General features: G+C 39.1%; 1 protein-coding gene across 6 annotated transcripts in view; it reads left to right on the top strand.

Annotated features, from left to right (window-relative positions):
• The window catches only part of LOC133557928 (arf-GAP with dual PH domain-containing protein 1-like), a 57065-nt gene that overhangs the window by 26530 nt on the left and 12667 nt on the right, over positions 1-17868 (top strand). For all 6 annotated transcript variants that reach the window (XM_061908903.1, XM_061908901.1, XM_061908902.1 and 3 more), the window contains 4 exons: positions 1877-1968; positions 4498-4580; positions 16330-16442; positions 16537-16683. In XM_061908903.1, the coding sequence (XP_061764887.1) occupies positions 1877-1968; positions 4498-4580; positions 16330-16442; positions 16537-16683 (435 nt within the window). The remainder of the gene's footprint in view (positions 1-1876; positions 1969-4497; positions 4581-16329; positions 16443-16536; positions 16684-17868) is intronic.

Genomic DNA, 17868 nt, shown 5'->3' with positions numbered 1-17868 from the left:
CTTGTTTGAATATTCTGTTGATATTTTTCAACTGTCAAAGGCACTCATCATAGTAAATAGAAAAAATGTACTGTTAATGCTTGTGATCGATATTGATATTGGTACAGTCATGGCTGATTTAACTAATGCATGAAGGGTATCTAAATTGGCAGCATAAAGCCCTAATCGGAACATCCCAAATATAAATGTATAATCACCTTATGATAATATTGCCTTTGAATTTCCAATGTTTGCTTATATAGCCCTAAATCACTAGTGTCTCAAAGGGCTGCACAAACCACCACGACATCCTCGGTAGGCCCACATAAGGGCAAGGAAAACTCACACCCAGTGGGACGTCGGTGACAATGATGACTATGAGAACCTTAGAGAGGAGGAAAGCAATGGATGTCGAGCGGATCTAACATGATACTGTGAAAGTTCAATCCACAATGGATCCAACACAGTCGCGAGAGTCCAGTCCAAAGAGGATCCAAGACACAGCAGCGAGAGTCCCGTTCACAGCGGAGCCAGCAGGAAACCATCCCAAGCGTAGGCGGACTAGCAGCGCAGAGATGTCCCCAGCCGATACACAGGCGAGCAGTACATGGCCACCGGATCGGACCGGACCCCCTCCACACGGGAGAGTGGGACATAGAAGAAAAAGAAAAGAAACGGCAGATCAACTGGTCTAAAAAGGGAGTCTATTTAAAGGCTAGAGTATACAAATGAGTTTTAAGGTGAGACTTAAATGCTTCTACTGAGGTGGCATCGCGAACTGTTACCGGGAGGGCATTCCAGAGTACTGGAGCCCGAACGGAAAATGCTCTATAGCCCGCAGACTTTTTTTGGGCTTTGGGAATCACTAATAAGCCGGAGTCCTTTGAACGCAGATTTCTTGCCGGGACATATGGTACAATACAATCGGCAAGATAAGATGGAGCTAGACCGTGTAGTATTTTATACGTAAGTAGTAAAACCTTAAAGTCACATCTTAAGTGCACAGGAAGCCAGTGCAGGTGATTATTATATTTTTTCTGTACAAGTTGATGGATAATTTGCTTTAAAATTCCTTTTCAAGCAGATATAGTATTTATCTTTACTTAAACAAAAAATATTTGGGATGTATGTTAATATAATATTTGTTGTATTAGATTATATTAAAGTCTAAAAATCATATGCAGTACAGTACATGCATTTTTTCAGCCAAAATGGAAATAACTAAAACATTCAGTTGAAAAGAAGAAGTGCTTTAATGACGCATGTTTTTTCTAGGCTTTTGCAAAACATATGAAATAATGTGGGCCTTGAGTTTGACACCTGTGCTCTATCACGATGGGGGTTAACGGAACAGTTACACTTTCATTATTGGATGAATCATTTTTATTCATGAACATGTATATTTAATTGTAGCCTTAAGCCAACTGTATTGTGATGAAATACAGTGTTGCTCAAAGGTTGTGTTTTAACTTGAGTTAGGCCATCCACTATAGTAGAAGTAGTTACACTTCCCCCCAAATTGTCATTCATGACATTTTATGGGGGAGGGGAAGTGACACTAATGTGAGTCATGTGGAAAAATGGTAAATGATTGTAAAAGCAGAGCTAAAGGCCAGACAACTTTGCTTACACCATTTACGTAGCAATGTGTTTATTATTGTGCTTGCAATGTTTAGTAGCCTACTGATAGCTGATTATAACATGTTGCTGACCCTTCTGTACTACACAAGACACACGGAACAATAAAACGACCTACACAACTATCTAACTGGTATTAAATTAAGCTTTTTCATCAATGTGTGCTATAATAAATTAATGTGTTTATTTCCTTATATAGGTACAGTAAATGTTGATGTTAACCCATGTCTAAGTTAGGTATTTTATTTTTGCCTTTCAGTTAATGGCTGCAATGGGAAACAATGTAGCTAAGGCCAAATATGAGCAAAAGGTTCCCGCTTTCTACTACCGACCAAAACACACTGACTGCAAGTAAGTATACTCAGAGTCAAACTTGTACAACTTCAAAATAAACCATGTGTGTTGATTGTAGGGCAGGGGTGTCGAAAGTGCAGCCTGGACAAGTTCTTAAGAATACTTAAGCAATAAAACTACAACAACAAAATGTGAGAAAAAAGTTCAAATGTTGATACTAACAGCACTAGTTTCTAGAAAAGCACTCACAGAAGGCAGACATCTGCCTGGTCTTATATCCTAAATCGTAAAAAAAAAAAAATAATAAAAAAAAACTTTGAAAAAATCCTTAATCCAGACGGTATTCCGGCTTCACGGTGGCAGAGGGGTTAGTGCGTCTGCCTCACAATACGAAGTTCCTGCAGTCCTGGGTTCAAATCCAGCCTCGGGATCTTTCTGTGTGGAGTTTGCATGTTCTCCCCGTGAATGCGTGGGTTCCCTCCGGGTACTCCGGCTTCCTCCCACCTCCAACGACATGCACCTGGGGGTAGGTTGATTGGCAACACTAAATTGGCCCTAGTGTGTGAATGTGAATGTGAATGTTGTCTGTCTGTCTGTGTTGGCCCTGCGATGAGGTGGCGACTTGTCCAGGGTGTACCCCGCCTTCCGCCCCATTGTAGCTGAGATAGGCGCCAGCGCCCCCCGTGACCCCAAAAGGGAATAAGCGGTAGGAAAATGGATGGATGGATGGATTCCGGATCACCCCCACATTCTAATCACCTGTTCTTTCCTGAAAACCTAATCGAAATATACCCATAGCTTTTATAGCTATGTTGCTAATTCACTAACAGACCCCAACAGCCCCAGCTACTAATACATAACCTCCTGGCAGAGGTAATTAATCCAAGCACAAATGAAATTGTCATATCCGTGTGAATTTGTCTTGTTCGTCTGTTGCCTCCACACAGGCAGAAAGATGGTTCATTCTTTGTATCGGAGTGAACCGTCTTGTCAGTCATCCACTCTCTTTGGTTTAGGCTCGTGGTCCCGCCTCCACCCACAGGGTCATTAAGCCTTGTGATGTAAATGTAAAGTATCCTAGTAGAAATTATCCTGCTCAGGCACATTATCCCACTTCAGACATTTCCTGAATGTTTTGTTAACTAAATAACTAACTAACTAACTGACAGACAAACTTTGGCAATTACATAATCAATTGGAAGAGATCACACAAAAAAATAGTATTATTTGTCACCCACAACACGATGCAGCCTGGTTTATGTACATTATGACTTGTTAGCATATATACATTTGATTGGTTTTAGTCTTTTTAGATCATAATCGTATACCTACCCTCAACATTTTTTTCCCAGTATGTGACCCTCGGTGGAAAAAGTTTGGACACCCCTGCTGTTGGATGCCAAACTTATGAATTACTATTTTCTGTTCATTAATATTCCACAAATATTGTTCTTTTGAGTAAAATAGTGATGCAGATGGCATTGGTGGTCCTTCTGCGTTCTGTTGGCGCCAAACCGCCACTTCCTGACCAATTACCAACAGAGCAGCATTTTGGCCAAGAAGAGAATAATGCAGATTTAGCCTGTACACAACTTGAGATGTACGCAGTATTTTATAAAAATTATCTTACCCTCCGCCCGATTGTAGCTGAGATAGGCACAAGCGCCCCCCGCCACCCCAAAGGGAATAAGCGGTAGAAAATGGATGGATGGATATCTTACCTTTGTGCTCCAAGATAATCTAGTATTATTTTAAAAGCCCCTGATGTTACCTAGATAGGGCTCCTTTAATGAAGGGAGGTTGAACAAATGAAGGAGAGATGAGGTCGTATAAGGAGGCAGATCGTCGGCATGGTGACGAGATTATAATTAATTTCATGAGTTGCAATACAGCCCGAAATTTCACTGAAATGTTAAACATTGTTTATTTGAATGCCACTGATGAGTGAGAACTAGTCTTGAAGCTATTTTATGATTTAAGTTAATGGATGAGGTTAGTGTGTGTGCCTCACAATACAAAGGTCCTGGGTTCGATCCTGGGCTTGGGATCTTTCTGTGTGGAGTTTGCATATTCTCCCCGTGACTGCATGGGTTCTCTGCGGGTACTCCGGATTCTGACATCAGTACTTACTCTGTTTAAAATGTGGAACTTTCCATTATTGGTGACATCATAGGTCAAATCAATATTACCACATGTTATTTAAAGGTCAACAATAATAGCAACACCAACTCACAGAAATGTCCTTTGTTTGTCATGGTTGTTCAAGAAAAACACTGCGAATTAGACGGACATAAACATAAAAATTCTTTGTTACAATTCTTTATTTAACATCTTAATGAATGTGCGGTCGGACAGTATTTATTCATGTAAATGTCTTATATATGTATTTTGTATGATTCAAACCAAATTTTAATTTGCACATACATAAGCGGTACAAAATGGATGGATGGATGTTTATACAGTTGAGAACTCTAAAATGAGGCTCTTTCCTCTCCGCTTTATGCGCAGGCAAGCCGTACCTCTTTGTTCACTGCGCTGAAGGTGTAGTGCAATGTGCTCACTGAGAGTGTTTCATTGTGTTCGCAGGCTTCTTAGAGAGCAGTGGATCAGAGCCAAGTACGAGAGGAATGAATTTGAGTTCATTGAGAAGCAGGAACCCTACTCCGCAGGTATGGGGAAATTACCGCTTTGAGCAGACGCATGACACATCTGTACAATGGAGCATTTAGTTAAAATACACAATGTCCTTACATGGAGGCCAGCATACATTTAGTTAAAATGATCCTCTAATGCTGAGAACATTGGCACTTATTTTATTGTTGGAGACTTAAAAATTATGCCGACATTGGGCCCCATTCACCGATAAGTTCCTAACTTTTCCTCTTATCTTTCTTCCTAAGTGATTTCTTAAGAGGAATCCATTCAAATTCATGACGTGTTCTTAAACGGCCAAATTGTTCCCACTTGCTGTTCTTAAGTTGCTGAATGCCAAATGGTTAGCCCGTGCGTGTCTGTCATAATTTGAATATAAACACACTCTTATTTCCCCAATATGCATATGTAAAAACCCTTAATTCCGTAATTTGCGTAGGTAAACACCCTTAATTCCCCATATTAGGGCACAATATCGGCGGAAAAGCCAAACATCAAACACACGGAGAAAACACAAACAGATTATGGAAGAGAAATTCGTAATATCCCGCGGGGGAAATACATAATGTCAAAACGTAAGTTTAAAGAAAGGGGGGACTGCTGCGGTAGCCTTAAGTGTTCAAATAAATATTTGTCACTTCGGACAAATAGGTCTACATGGTCGTGAAATATGCGCTCCCTCCTCTGTGCACGATTTGTGGCCTCTTGCAGTAGCAGCAAAATCATTGCCAAATTGTGTGTGTGTGTGTGTGTGTGTGTGTGTGTGTGTGTGTGTGTGTGTGTGTGTGTGTGTGTGTGTGTGTGTGTGCAGCAGTGGGCCCCAGAGATGTGGCGTATAGGCCCACCATTGTGTGGAACACACCCTGACGCCCGTCAACCCTGCCCCAACTATGGGTAAATAGCCCCATTGCCTTGTGGGTCAGCTTATTTAGGCAAAGGCTAAGGGAGCACACCCTAACAGAAAAGCAATGTGCTGGTGGTGCGCAAGAGGCGGGCCTACAAGGATTAAGGACCCGGCAACCTCCTGCAGTCATGGCGAGGGACTGGTCGTCATGGGCTCACCCATGCCACCGGGTTTACCTCATTGTGGCGAAGATAGTGCTACTGGAGATAGCGCACCTCCTTTGGCACTGAAATATCTCCTTGCGCAGGTACCTTGCTGCTTAAGCGTGTGTGTGTGTGCATGCGTGTGTGTGTGTGTGTGTGCATGCGTGTGTGTGTGTGTCTTTGTATGTGCGTGCGCGTGTGCACGCACATGGTATTTTGAAATGTCTTTGTATTGCCAGAGGTGGGTAGTAACGCGCTACATTTACTCCGTTACATTTACTTGAGTAACTTTTGGGATAAATTGTACTTCTACGAGTAGTTTTTATGCAACATACTTTTACTTTTACTTGAGTATATTTATAGAGAAGAAACGCTACTTTTACTCCGTTCCATTTATCTACATTCAGCTCGCTAGTCGCTACTTTTTTTTATCGATCTATAAATGTTTGTTTTGGTTAATGACAGAGCTTCAAAGTAGAATCTACGCATGCCTGCGTTTCACCAATCACATGCAGTCGCTGGTGACGTTGGACCAATCAAACAGAGCCAGGCGGTCACATGACCCGACTTAAACAAGTTAAAAAACTTATTCGGGTGTTACCATTTAGTGGTCAATTGTACAGATTATGTACTGTACTGTGCAATATATTAATAAAAGTTTCAATCAATCAATCAAAAGTGTAAAGGAAAAAAGACACTTTTTATTTCAACCGTACTTCCCGTCAAAAGCCTAAAGACTGATCGCACAGTTCCTGTCTTCACAATAAAAGTGCCACTCCATCGCGCTTGCGCTAACAAAATAAGAGTCTCCGAAAGCCAGAGCAAACAAGCTAGCAAGCTACGGAGTTTGCTGCCAATGTATTTCTTGTAAAGTGTATAAAAACGAATATGGAAGCTGGACAGATAAGATGCCAAAAACCAACGACTTTCATGTGGTATTAGACAGAAAAGAGGAACTTTTTTTCTCCTCCATTTGAAAACGTGAACGTCTGATTCCAATCATTGCAAGTCATCAGAATCAGGTAATACACCAACTTATATTCTTGTCTTCATGAAAGATAGGAATTTATATGTTAAACATGCATGTATATCCATTAAAACACCTTCAAAATGTGAACAAAAACGGCAAAATAAATATAAATTATATACTGTATATATAAATGTATGTATATATGTATATATATATAAATATATGATATGTGTGTGTATAAATGATTTGTGTGTTTATGTATGATATGTGTGTGTATAAATGATATGTGTGTGTATGTATATGTATATATGAGGTAGATCATCTCAACTTGGTCATTTACTAAGCAATTGATAAATGTTGAAAAACTTATTGGGGTGTTACCATTTAGTGGTCAATTGTACGAAATATGTACTGTACTGTACAATCTACTAATACATGTTTTAATCAATTAATCAAATCAATGAATGCCTACTGAGGCTATGGTGCTGTTAAGTTATTGTGGCTCAATGTGCAATTGTTTTTATTTTATTTTAATGTACTATTATCTAATATATAATATTGTTTTAGTTGCTTAAGAGATATTCCTGGCTCTGAATTTGCTCATTGCTATTTTTATGTTTTTGTGCATTATTTGTTGCCGTAATCAGGTTACTCATCAGTTACTCAGTACTTGAGTAGTTTTTTCACAACATACTTTTTACTTTTACTCAAGTAAATATTTGGGTGACTACTCCTTACTTTTACTTGAGTAATAAATCTCTAAAGTAACAGTACTCTTACTTGAGTACAATTTCTGGCTACTCTACCCACCTCTGTATATTGCTCATTTTGCTATATGTCTATCTACTTATCTATCCATCTATCTATCCATCTATCTATCTATCTATCTATCTATCTATCTATCTATCTATCTATCTATCTATCTATCTATCTATCTATCTATCTATCTATCTATCTATCTATCTATCTATGATATTCATTTAAAGGCCTACTGAAATGAGATTTTCTAATTTAAACGGAGATAGCAGGTCCATTCTATGTGTCATACTTGATCATTTCGCAATATTGCCATATTTTTGCTGAAAGGATTTAGTAGATTGAACATCGACGATAAAGGTTGCAACTTTACGTCACTAATAAAAAAGCCTTGCCTCTACCGGAAGTAACGGACAATGTGCCCGTGACGTCACGGATTGTGGAGCTCCTCACATCCGCACATTGTTTATAATCATGGCCACCAGCAGCAAGAGCGATTCGGACCGAGAAAGCGACAATTTCCCCATTAATTTGAGCAAGGATAAAATATTCGTGGATGAGGATAGTGAGAGTGAAGGACTAGAAGAAAAAAAAAAAAGAAAAGAAAAGACGAAGGCAGTGGGAGCGATTCAGATCGTATTAGACACATTTATCTACTAGGAATATTCTGGAAAATCCCTTATCTGCTCATTGTGTTACAAGTTTTAGTGAGATTATATAGTCATACCTGAAAGTCGGAGGGGTGTGGTGACCCCCAGTGTCTCCGAGGGAAGCCACTTTGTAGTCTCCATTATTAATTGAACAAATTGCAAAAGATTCAGCAACACAGAAGTCCAGAATACTGTGTAATTATGCGATAACCGGTGACGTCACGCGCACGGGTCATCATACGTGTCATCATTCCGCGACGTTTTCAACAGGATACTTCACGGGAAATTTAAAATTGCAATTTAGTAAACTAAACTGGCCGTATTGGCATGTGTTGCAATGTTAAGATTTCATCATTGATATATAAACTATCAGACTGTGTGGTCGGTAGTAGTGGGTTTCAGTAAGCCTTTAACATTAGACAATAGAAGTAAGGTAACTTGTCACTCTTCAGAACAAATAGGCTACCCTAAGAGTGCTCTGGAGCAATCGTAGATTTTGTTCTTACCATTAGTGAATACAAAAATCTCCTTAAAAACTTCATAAGTGGGCCTAAGAACAAAATTTGTTCTTAAGAACGGTTGCTGAATGGGGCCCAGTAAATGTATAATTCCCTCCAAAATAGACAGTCGTCATTTAAGGCATGTTTCAGCACATTTGGGAATGTCCACTTTTAGCTCCAAAATTTGGGCCGGTCCGCATCAGCGTGCACCAGTTTGCTGACATCACCTACAAAAGGCAAGAAGCCATTTCATATTGCATACAGTAGTAGGGCTGGGCAATGTGGACCCAAACTCATACCCCAGTTTTTTCAGCCCAAATGACGATAGTCGGTTTATACCGGTATTTTCAACAAATGAACAAAGTGCTTAATGTTGCCTCAGTGTTTTATGGCTAGATAATCAGTGTTGAGAGTATTCAGATTATTTTTATTGTCAGTAGTAACGTAACGTGTTTTTTGCTTATTCTTATAAAGTAATTAGTTAGCTGTTACTATTTCAAAGCAGTTTTCGTTAGTTGTGTTCATTAACATTAGGTCTATAGCCTCACACTTGTGCGGAGGCATATGGAACTTGTACTTGCTCACGGCGGTGAAGGTTGCCGGCTATTAAGTTTGAAACTGTCCTTGTCACTCGCACTGTTTTTGCAATAAATGTGCTGAGTATGGGAAACAAAATGTCCTTCACTGTATGTAACATACGGAGATTGACATCAACACCAAACCTTTAAACCTTGAAGATGCTTTGACAAGACTTGATGTTGTCTAACTGCAGATTTTGTAAGTATATTACTCCATTGTGTATAGTGTATGCCTTTAATTGTTTCTTCAAGTGTAAAAAAACTAACTTTATCTATCCATCCAGATTCCAGTGTATCAAAAATAGGAATTTTGAGGTCTTCTAATGGGTGTAGTTGGGCATTTGCTAGGGTTTTTTAAAAGTTAACCCACAACATGCATGGATCTGCTGTAGAATACTGTATATCAGGATTCCCTAACCTTTCCAAGATTTTTCCCCAGAATGGCAGCTTTGATATAGATGGACAGTTGTTCAGTAGTGTGGCATCAAGACAACTCTTCTTTTGCTTATGACAGCTGACCAGTTTAATGCATGCACTATTTTCACGGACCGGCTTTCTGCATTTGGCAGAATAAAAAAAAAAATAGCATGAAAAATTAGCTTTTGGCTACAATCTGGCACATTAACATTTATATGTCCATTATTAATGTGCATGGTCCCATGTACTATAACAAAGGAGTTGTACTATACATATTTTAACAAACTTATTGGTTTGTTTAGTGGGAGAGGCAAAAGTTAAGTCGGCGAAAATGCGGAAGTTTATAAATTAATTCTTGTAGCAAATGCGTCATGGACCGGTACCGGTCCCCGGACCTGACGTTGGAGACCACTGCTGTATCATAATATGTTATAGCCTGTGTCGTTGTTGTTTTCTGTCAGAATTTTTCTGGACACTTCCTGTTTTTGTTTGTATAAAATACATTTACTGGTAAACCTCTCAATATTTGTTTTATTTCCTGTTTTGTTTTTCTTTTCTTGTTTTGTGTCACTCCTCAAACCATCAGAAAAATAATCATGAATTAATTAAAGGCAAAGAGTGTATATAAAATTATTGTCATAATCATATGCTTCAATAGTTATCATATTCATAAATAGAAGTGTTTCAGCCTGTATTTAAACTTTGCCAAAGTTGAGGCCTGGTTCACACTTCCTGGAAGACTGTTCTAGATTTTAGGAGCGTAAAACTGAAACACAGCCCCACTATGTTTTGTCTTGATTCTGGTGCACAAATAAGAGACCACTTCCTGAGATGGTTCATATGACTTCAACTTGTCAGAGATGTACTTTGGTGCAAAATCATGAACAGACTTGAACACAAGCAGATCTATTTTAAAGTATATTCTCTGAGCAACAAAAAGCCAGTACAATCGCTTCCATAATGGTCATAGTTCCTGTTTTAGTCAAGACTTGAGCAACAGCATTCTGGATGTACTGGAGCTGCTTTACAGCTTGTTTCAATGGCCCAGTGGAAAGGCCATTACAGCAGTTTAGTCTTCTGCAGACTAAGGCATTGATTAGTCTCTGTGAATCTGCTTTAGACATTATCCCTTTGATTTTGGCTATGTTTTTGGTACAAAAAGCTGCTGATGTTATTGATTTATTATGGCTGTTAATGTTCAAGTCTGAGTCCATTAATTATTACCCTTAGATTTCTAACCTGATTATTCATTTTCAGAGAGAGGGTTTCAAGGTGACTGAAAACAAATCATCCTTGCTTTTTTGTGCCACAGATAATTATTTCAGTTTTGTCTGAGTTTAGCTGAAAAAAAAAAGTTTTGCATCCACACACTGATCTGTTCCGTGCAGTGACAGAGTAAATCAACAAGCCAATGTTCACCTGCAGTCAGTGACACGTAAATCCAAGTGTCATCTGGTACTGTTCTTAAGATAGGAGTTGAAACAGTTAAGAGCAAAACTGGATATTTGCACCCAGTTTTCTAACCTGTGTATTAAGATAGTATGGTCAACTGTGTCAAAGGCAGCGTTTATGTCCAGCAGAACTAACACTGAGACTTTGTTTGCGTGTGTTTATCCGGATATCGTTTGTCAACTTGTTCAGAGTACTTTCAGTGTGATGGTGGAGCCCCAAGTCTAATTTGAAAATATTAAACACATTGTTAGACAGTAGAAAGTCACTAAGATGTTGATAAACAACATTTTCCAAGATTTTTCCCCAAAATGGCAGCTTTGATATGGATGGACAGTTGTTCAGTAGTGTGGCATCAAGACAACTCTTCTTTTGCTTATGACAGCTGTTTTTAAGGCCTTTGGAAATGTTCCAGTCTGAAGTGAAATGTAAACTAGATGAGCCAATTGTGGTAGCAAACTGCTCAGCACAGACTTTAGAAATCTAGTGGGTCACTCATCAAGGCAGCATGTTGATGGATACTTCATCATACTTGAGATTTACAGATACCACTTCTGCTCTGCAAGCAATGTGTGTTGCGATAAAAATATTTACTATAAAACGTTGTTGTCTTATGGTGCGTTCCATTTGTACTGAGAGGTCAAATTTCAGAGTTCCTAGCCAAAATTTCAACTGGAATGCCCCTTGAGGTCAGATTTCTGACTTCTCACCACCCTTGAGTTGGTTTCAAAGATTGCTGTTATGGATATATATAGAATAGAATAGAATATAATAGAATAGAAAGTACTTTATTGATCCCTGGGGGAAAGATTCAGCACCACAGTTCGCTCACAATAGACAATGATAATAATAACTAGTAATAATAAATAATATAATATATTATATATATCAATGTTTATTCATATAGCCCTAAATCACAAATTTCTCAAAATACTTTACAAACCACTACGACTACGACAACCTCGGAAGAACCCACATAAGGGCAAGGAAAACTCACACCCAGTGGGACGCCAGTGACAATGATGACTATGAGAAACCTTGGAAAGGACCTCAAATGTGGGCACCCCCCCCCCCCCCCCCAGGGGACCGAAAGCAATAAATAATATAAATATATTCTATATTTAAGTGCAGTCAAGGAACATATGCATTATGTTTGTATGAAAGACCTCCTGTGTCGTTCCGTGTTGCATTTTGGGAGTCTGAGCCTTCCACTGAACGTGCTCATTCTCTCCGCAAGGTCCGAGTGTAGTGGGTGGGAGGTGTTGTCCGTAATGGCTAGGAGTTTTGCTGGACTTCTCCTCTCTGACACCACCGCCAGAGAGTCTAACTCTACTGCCACCACGTCACTGCCATTTGATATTCAATCCAAAAGCAAACCTTTTTATAAAGATAAAACATCTCCACTTGGAATGAAATTGTCAGAAGGCTATCACTTTTACAATTACTGTGTTGTGTTTAAAGTGATATACAACTGCAAAGCATCGTATTGGGTGGTGTTTGTGATGTTTTGCCTCTTTCACAACCAAGAGTGTCTGAAAGGAGCATGCGTGGTAGCATCCATTTTCTCATTGGATTTGCAGTGACCTCACCCATTTTTTATTACAGTGGAAACCTATCTGCACACACACACACACACACACACACACACACACACACACGGATGCACCATGGCTGCGATGAAGAAAGCTTGTTAGAATGACTCATAAGAAACACACTGTCTGCGTGTGTGTTTCAAGATTGATTGAGATGTAATATTGGCAGTAACTTGGCCGCAGTGGTTGGCCATGTCAGCATTGATTGGGAATGCAGAGCAAGGAAGAAGGGAACAGTGTACTGGGAAGGAGTCATGGGTGGGGACAATGGGGTCTATTGATTAGTGAGGCAATGCCAAATACGGAGCACACCCACTGACAGACACACGTACAATGAAAAGCGCTGAAGATATTTTTACTAAAAAGTATGGAGTGAAATTACTGCCAAAACTCCACAAACTCAAAAACATTTTTCACAAACTAAAAAATGTTTCACAAATTTAAAAAAAATGTTTCCCAAACTCAAACAATTGTTTCACAAACTGGACAAAAATGTTTCACAAACACACTAAAGATAAAGCGAATGGAGAGCATCGAGGAGGGAGAATGGAAGACATGCAATTAACATATTACAATATAACATTGGTGATGCATGCATGTTTTTACGGCCCCAGCCACCTGGAGAGCCCAACCCAAAACAGCGGGTGCGGTGCCGAGGGAAGAATGGACCACCGGCCCTATGCAGGCAGGTCGGCCAATGACAGGACCCACAGGGCCCGGTTCTAAAATTGTTCTTTGAGTGCAATAAGAACCACATGTTAAAGTTAAAGTACCAATGATAGTCACACACACACTAGGTGTGGTGAAATTAACCTCTGCATTTGACCCATCCCCTTGTTCTACCCCACTGGGATGTGAGGGGAGCAGTGAGCAACAGCGATGGCCACGCCCAGGAATCATTTTTGGTGATTTAACCCCCAATTCCAATCTTTGATGCTGAGTGCCTAGCAGGGAGGTAACGGGTCCCATTTTTATAGTCTTTGGTATGAGTCAGCCGGGGTTTTGAACTCACAACCTACCGAACTTAAGGCGGATATTCTAACCACTAGGCCATTGAGTAGGTTTAATGTATTGTAAGATTTAAGAAACAAAATGAAGTCAAAAATTTAATTCGTTTCACAATCCCCTTTAGTTTGAAAAGTATTGAAATACATTTTGGTACAGGTACCAATATATTGAATAGGTACAACCCTAGTTTAACTTGTGGTGCAATAATGTTTATTGCCATTTTTGTGTTATTACTATCTACTTCACTAACTGGTTCTTTGCTATAATTGTTCCCATCATATTTGTACATTTCATATTTGCTGATGTTGTTCTGTTGTTGTTTTTGTTGTTTTTGTCTCTCTGTCTTCCTTTTTCCTTTTCTTTCTATCCCATCCTGCTCCGGTCCGGCTGTAATAAACATTAACAATACATTTATTACAGTCCGATACAAATAAGTCAACAAGATAAGTATCCCACACTACTCTTTTGTAAAATAAATCTGTACAGCAGATATGGGAATCTACAAGATAATTTGCCTGAGTGGCTGGACAGGACATGTATAGAAAAATAAAAAAAACAAGAAAAGAAAAAGGGAATACCACACCATGCCGAAACGCAACACAAAACTGTCAATACATTTAAAATGCAAATACAGATTTAACACTTGTTTGCGTTTAAGAAACTTCGCTATGTTTTAAGCCCCAACCTTTTTTGTTTGTTTGATATTGTCGTTACTGCCACATGTGGTGGGGAAGTGGAATGCAACAATTGAGTACCTCTGCAACCCATACGACCTCAGCGGAGGAACATACATTTGCCATGGCCTTTTGCCTAGCGGCCCAACAATGGGGCCAATGATTAAAGGGGGACTGCACTTTTGGGGGGAATTTTACCTATCGTACACTATCATTGTATAGACAAGACGACTGATGTATTTTTTTTAAATGCCTTCTAACTCGCAAACTAACATAAATAAAAGTACGCTTACAATGGAGCCAATGGGCGGTCCTCTATTCTGCCCATAAAACCCAATAAATAACCATCCAATAACCGCCAACAATACTACATTTACATTTCATGACTTATATACTAAGCAAGTATTATTGATATTGTTATTGTAAGCGCTAACACAGACAAACTATTTATAGCAGTGATCACTAGCCTCTGTGCAATGTTTACATCACCAGCTGGTGAACTGCTTTCTCCCTTTGGAGCTCGTGGAAGTTCATTCTAGATTATAAATCATGCCTCTCACCTAGATAATAGAAGGATGGGGACATAATCCAACAAATTGGTACACTTTGACAGCCAATTTAGACTTAGGATGGTGACAACGACATAAAAAGACACTTGGTTCCACCTTTTCTTTGTGAGGAGTCATTCTTCATTTAAATGAGAATATAACAAGATTAAAGCAGTTAGCATCCTAATGACCGCAGACATTGTACAGTAAGTGACGTTTAATTATGTTTCTCGGCTCTCATGAAGTCTGCAGTGAGTATAATCTGTGATGTCGAAAGGAAAAAGAAATACGTGAATATTAAATGTTATCAATGTGCCCGTTACTACATTACAAATATACTTATATCATGTACAGTATATAAAACTTTAATGGAGGTGTTTGGATGTATTTTTAAAGGATTTATATGCAGAATAGAGCGGCTCTCATAGACTTTATTGTATGCAAACTTTTGATTGCATTTATTTACTAGTTACAAAGCATAACAAAATAAAAACATGTGTTCTTGCGAATGATAGGCAAAATTTCCCCAAAAATTGCAGTTCCCCTTTAAGGCACCTAGATTATTACTGGAACATTATTTTAGCTATGTGTTCGACCTGTTTATCCAAGCCAATCAATGTTTTTGTTCCCAAAAATATCCAAAATTATAGAGAAGCATTATAACCACATTTCTCTGCTCTTTTTATGCGCTGGTTGAGCTCCCAAATTCCTCATATCACATAGTACTTGTTGTGGTATTACAACATACCGTATTTCCTTGAATTGCCGCAGGGCACATAGTATTCGCCTGCCTTGAATTACTGCAGGGTCAAACTCGCTTCCCAAAATAATTAGCTCATGCTTAGTATTACCGCCTGGTTAAATGCGTGACGTCACGAGTGACACTTCCCCTGTCATCATTTTTAAAGTGGAGGAGGCTGATTTCAATACCGGTAATTTGAAATCGCATAAAAGGAAGAAGATTAAGAGCTATTTAGTAGGATTTAAGGTCCAAGCTTACATCACACTCAAATTTTTACTGCATACCTTTGGTAAGTGCCGGAGTGAGAAGAGGTTTTAAAATATTTAGCGCATGCTTACTTTTACTGCATGCTTTTGGTAAGCGCAGGAGTGAGAAGAGGTTTTGAATTAATTAGCGCCCCTGCGGCAATTCAAGGAAATACGGTATATGCACTATATTAAACCTTTTCATAGGACTAATGATCACCCTAGCCTCTGGAATCATTGTTTTCATTATTTTACCACCTGATTATGTAGCTACAGTCCAGCAGGCTATATTAAAACACAGATTAGAAAGCAAAGACGTCATTGCACAGCAGAAATAGAAGTAAAACAAGAAAAGGAGACAGTGTTGTCTGAGCCTTCGGCCAAAATAGAGGGAACAGGAAGATTATGTGCTATATATAGAGGAGAATATTATTAACAGAAATTGATCCAGCACGGAGACTGTGTACTGCTCTTCCTTCCACATTCTGCCCTTTTGTTTTCTCTCTCTCTTCAGGCACCAGATGCCAATGGCACTGTTAAAATGTTCCCTCAGTCTCTCTTGCCCAAACACATTTCTTTTTACCACTCAGGATACCGTGAAGGGTTTCTATGGAAACGAGGAAGGGACAACGGTCAGTTCCTCAGCAGAAAGTTCATCCTGTCCGAGAGAGAGGGGGCTCTCAAATACTTCAACAAGCACGATGTGAGCACTATTCGACTGGTAGTGATAAAACACATGCATGTTTTGTAGGAACACTTTTTACAGCGTCGTGTTGTCTATGTTGCCCCCATTTAAGGCCAGAGATCCTAAGGCAGTTATGAAAATTGAAACCCTCAACGCTACCTTCCAACCAGCCAAGATTGGCAACCCGTGCGGCCTGCAGATCACCTACCTGAAAGACAACAGCACAAGGAACATCTTTGTCTACCACAGTGATGCTAAGGTGTTCTACAGCAAACATACAGATGGCTGAATTTAGCACAGTGGAAGGAGTGTGTTTTGGCCTGAATGGCATTTTACTGAAAAAGGAACTGATAAAACTTGTAAGCAATATACTATACAAATACATAATATATTGCACTGCTTTGCTTCATCACCTATAACACATGTTTTTAAGGTTTGTTAAGCATATATTGACTTTCACACTGGAATGGGTTTCGCATCTATGACCCATGTGCTTAATATTGACATTACACATTTACTGTTAGGATCCCAAAAGTGACACGCTCATGAAAGTGTCATGAATCTTTTTTTTTTCTTTCTTTTTTTACATTAAATGCTTGAAATTTTTGAACAACTTCAGGACCTGCCCATTGATATAAGGGTGTTTATTATTTGTTATGGTTTTCTTGATGCTAAGGCACTTTTGACAAAAAAAACTATTTTTACAATGGAGAAATGCTACACGTGCAATATTTTCTTAAAAAAAAAAAAAAAAGGCTGCAGTGTGCAACATTTAAGGTTTTATAATCACAGCATTTGCTTATTCATGAAAATTAAACAAAAACATATTATTTTTACAGTGCCTCCTGAGCTGGAATGAGAGAGAATGCAGGCAGGACTCTGATTAGTTTATTGAGTTTATATATACTTTATCTGCCGTGTTGTATATAACTACCTAATATTTTCATTGCATTTCAGCGGTTTGATGGCAGTTTAACCCGTTGGAATTGGAGGTTAAATCACCAGAAATGATTCCCGGGCGAGGCTACCACTGCTGCCCACTGCTCCCCTCACTTCCCAGAGGGTGATCAAGGGGATGGGTCAAATTCAGAGGACAATTTCACCACACCTAGTGTGTGTGTGACAATCATTGGTACTTTAACTTAACTTAACTTAACGTATGCTAATCAAACCTCTGAGAATTATGCTCATGTTTTTTGGCGCCATCTGGTTGTTAAGGTGCGCAATTACTCCAAAACAATATTTGCTTGTTTTTCAATCGGCAAAAATTAGATTAGTTTGGTTTTCATGGAAAAGCATAGTATTATACTACGATTAAATCCTGTTATAATGGAAGTCATTAGGCAATTTTCCACAAAAAATTAAGGAACTTTAGGTTCCTGGAACCTCTAGTTCAGGGGTAGGTAACCTATGACTCTAGAGCCAGATGTGACTGTTTTGATGA

Source organism: Nerophis ophidion, linkage group LG08 (genome assembly GCF_033978795.1).
Source record: "Nerophis ophidion isolate RoL-2023_Sa linkage group LG08, RoL_Noph_v1.0, whole genome shotgun sequence".
Taxonomy (NCBI): domain Eukaryota; kingdom Metazoa; phylum Chordata; class Actinopteri; order Syngnathiformes; family Syngnathidae; genus Nerophis; species Nerophis ophidion.
Note: the sequence above shows the minus strand (reverse complement) of the source record. Positions and strands in the feature narration are given on the sequence as shown.